This window comes from Bactrocera latifrons, unplaced genomic scaffold, assembly GCF_001853355.1.
Source record: "Bactrocera latifrons isolate USDA-ARS-PBARC rearing strain unplaced genomic scaffold, ASM185335v1 scaffold_1256, whole genome shotgun sequence".
NCBI lineage: Eukaryota > Metazoa > Arthropoda > Insecta > Diptera > Tephritidae > Bactrocera > Bactrocera latifrons.
Genome location: NW_017534693.1, coordinates 3,739 through 6,463, shown reverse-complemented (window position 1 = coordinate 6,463; position 2,725 = coordinate 3,739). Strand labels below are relative to the sequence as shown.

The 2,725-nt window shown below is 33.4% G+C and overlaps 1 protein-coding gene across 1 annotated transcript; it reads right to left on the bottom strand.

Annotated features, from left to right (window-relative positions):
- Positions 1–1,039: 1,039 nt before the first annotated feature.
- On the bottom strand, positions 1,040–2,069 carry LOC108978667 (ADP-ribosylation factor-like protein 4A; the record flags this gene model as incomplete). The annotated part of the gene is given in 2 exon segments (XM_018949057.1): positions 1,040–1,915; positions 1,967–2,069. Coding segments are annotated over 2 exon segments (742 nt in total), but the record flags the coding sequence as incomplete, so codon positions are not given.
- Positions 2,070–2,725: the final 656 nt, after the last annotated feature.

Genomic DNA, 2,725 nt, shown 5'->3' with positions numbered 1-2,725 from the left:
TAGGGGTCATCATCAAAAGGGGGTCTCTCAACCGATGCTGTTTTAATCCTTTCATTGGTGGTGCTCTACTTGCACTATATGTAAAATAATCGTTTTTGCCACTCCGAAGTGAATGGCGCTCAGAGGACTTTCCTCATTTGCGTGAACATCTACACATGACTCCATAATGATGCCAAAGCTAAAACGCATCAATTGATAAGGGTATTCTACAATTTTACTGTATTTTCTTTTTGTTTATTCGTTACATTTTCTCAATGTATTGACACACAAAAATGCAATAAATTCTATTAGTTTAAAATTTCTAAATCTTTTTAACGCCTCTGTCGACAGTCCTAAAATGGGTGAAATCGGATTATAATCACTCCCAATTCTAATAAAACATTATTTTGAAAACTACTAGAACTGTGATAACTCACTAAATAAATACGCCAGAAGCACCTCTCCGTCTATATATATCAAGTTGCTTCCGCCATAAGCTCTCATTCGAATTATTAACACTAACTAAAATAAAGGATTTTGGTGGAAGGAAGGTCGGTGTGCGCCCCCTTCGAAATCAATTATGCGCCATTTGATACACTATCGTAGTCCTTCCTGATGTCACGATATCGTATTGCTGAAACCATTAGATGCCCTCAATGAAACTACTTATATCTTTTTGTAGAATAGACATTCAAGGTTTGGTATCTAATAGATTTCAAGATTTTGATGTGTGGTTCATCATAGAGCAAGCCACCCATAGAGAAAGTGTAGTATCGTTTCGTTACTCCCTATATGATTTTGACAATTTGACATAACTCGTATTTTCCAGTGTGTGTGCCACATTTTTCATATTCAACTTCCATCAACCAAAATTTGTTTGTGTACTGTTTCATTTCGATTTTAAGTAATATTATATGCACAGAAAATATTTCAAAATTGATTTAAAATATTTTATTAAAGTCAATTTACAATTCCAAAACTGTTGAGATTCTTATTATTATTATTATGATTATTTAATTCAACAAATTTATCATTTGTTATTTATACAAAAGTTATTTTATGTATAATTATATTTGCTACTTAATAAAAAATATTCTAGTGAACTATAATTACAACTGTAAACAAAATTGAAGGCGCCATTCACTATACAATTTGATGTTTAGGTATAACATATAGCACAAGATTTCTCAGTATGCACATATGTATACCCTACGGCTTTTCAAAATTCCGAATATGTAATAGAATTTCAGAAAACCTAAGCTACGACAAATATAGTAAGAAAATTTTTACAAGGTTATTACCGCTTTTTCTTAAACATTTTATTGAGTTTCCGCCGTTTCAAAATCATATCATAAAGAACTTCAAAACCTTCTTGTAAACCTTCTCCAGTTATGGCACAGGCTGGTTGAATATACCAACCTTTAAATTGGTGTGATGGTGTTGAATAGCTGATTGATTTGGTCATTGATTTTGACTGGAATAGTGCATTAACAGCTGTAGCAGTCGGAGTTGTCACTACTGAAGGTTGTGAGGATCCACATGACAACAATTGTTTGTCGCGAGCAGTCGACAAAAATGATGTGTATATATTACTAGTATTACTAATTCCATTGCTAATTTCAGATTCTCGTTCAGTTTTTATTTCTCCAACTGCTGCCACTGATGACGATTCGCAGAGTTGGTTACTGTCACCACTGTTACTAAACATTTTAATGTTGTGTTGCGATGTGGGTGTCATAGTTTTACCAAACGTATTCATACTAATTGTGCTGCTGCTACACACAATACTACCAGTTGATGATGAGCTCGGTCTTGTATTTTGCGTATACATAGCTGGATATAATAGTTCATGAAGTCCTAATAATTTTTCTAATTCCTTAGGATTACGAGCACCAGGTAAATCTTGTTTGTTAGCTAATATCAGAACAGGAACACCCTAAATATAATAATTAGGAGCTTTTCTATACAAAGTTATATTAAACTTTACTTGATTGTCAGGGCACTTTACGGTTCTCATAAGTTCCATTTTAGCTTCCTCCATTCGCTCAACATCAACTGAATCGACTACAAAGAGAATGCCATCAGTACATCTGAAATGAGCAATAATAAATCAGTTAAAAAATACATGGTAATACATATTAGTAATATTTGAGAAGAGGGATAGCTTTTATAAATTAAATAAAAATACAGGTCTTTAAATATTAATTTTCTTCATGCTTTTGTCAAAAATGTTTCGGTATTTGGTTATTCAGACTAACGTGTGAGGATTGGCAATTGCTTGCACTAAGGGCTATACTCAAGGTCAGCACTTTAGCGCAAACAGCTCTATTACACCGGATACGCGTGTGACTGTTTTGTACACGTGAAGTATTAAAAAAACGTTAATCAAAATTTTAGTAAATCTTTAACTCGATTTCCAAAGTGGTTTAGTTTAGAATTATTTCTTTGTTTGTTATACTCTTGCAACATGGTGCTACAAGGTATAACAGGTTTTTCACCCAACGGTTGTTTGTATCACCTAAAAATAATGGAGATAAATATAGGGTTATACATATAAATGATCAGGATGTCCGTCCGTCTGTTCAAGCGATAACATGAATAAAGACCACTTACACGCCCACATAACGTCATCACACGAAAGTTTATAAAAAAAACCATAACCGAATCAAGGTAGGTAAGGGACACCTGCGGGATAAAAAAAAAATATAAAAAATGAGCCCTGTCCCGCCTTTTAAGAGGTTTAATG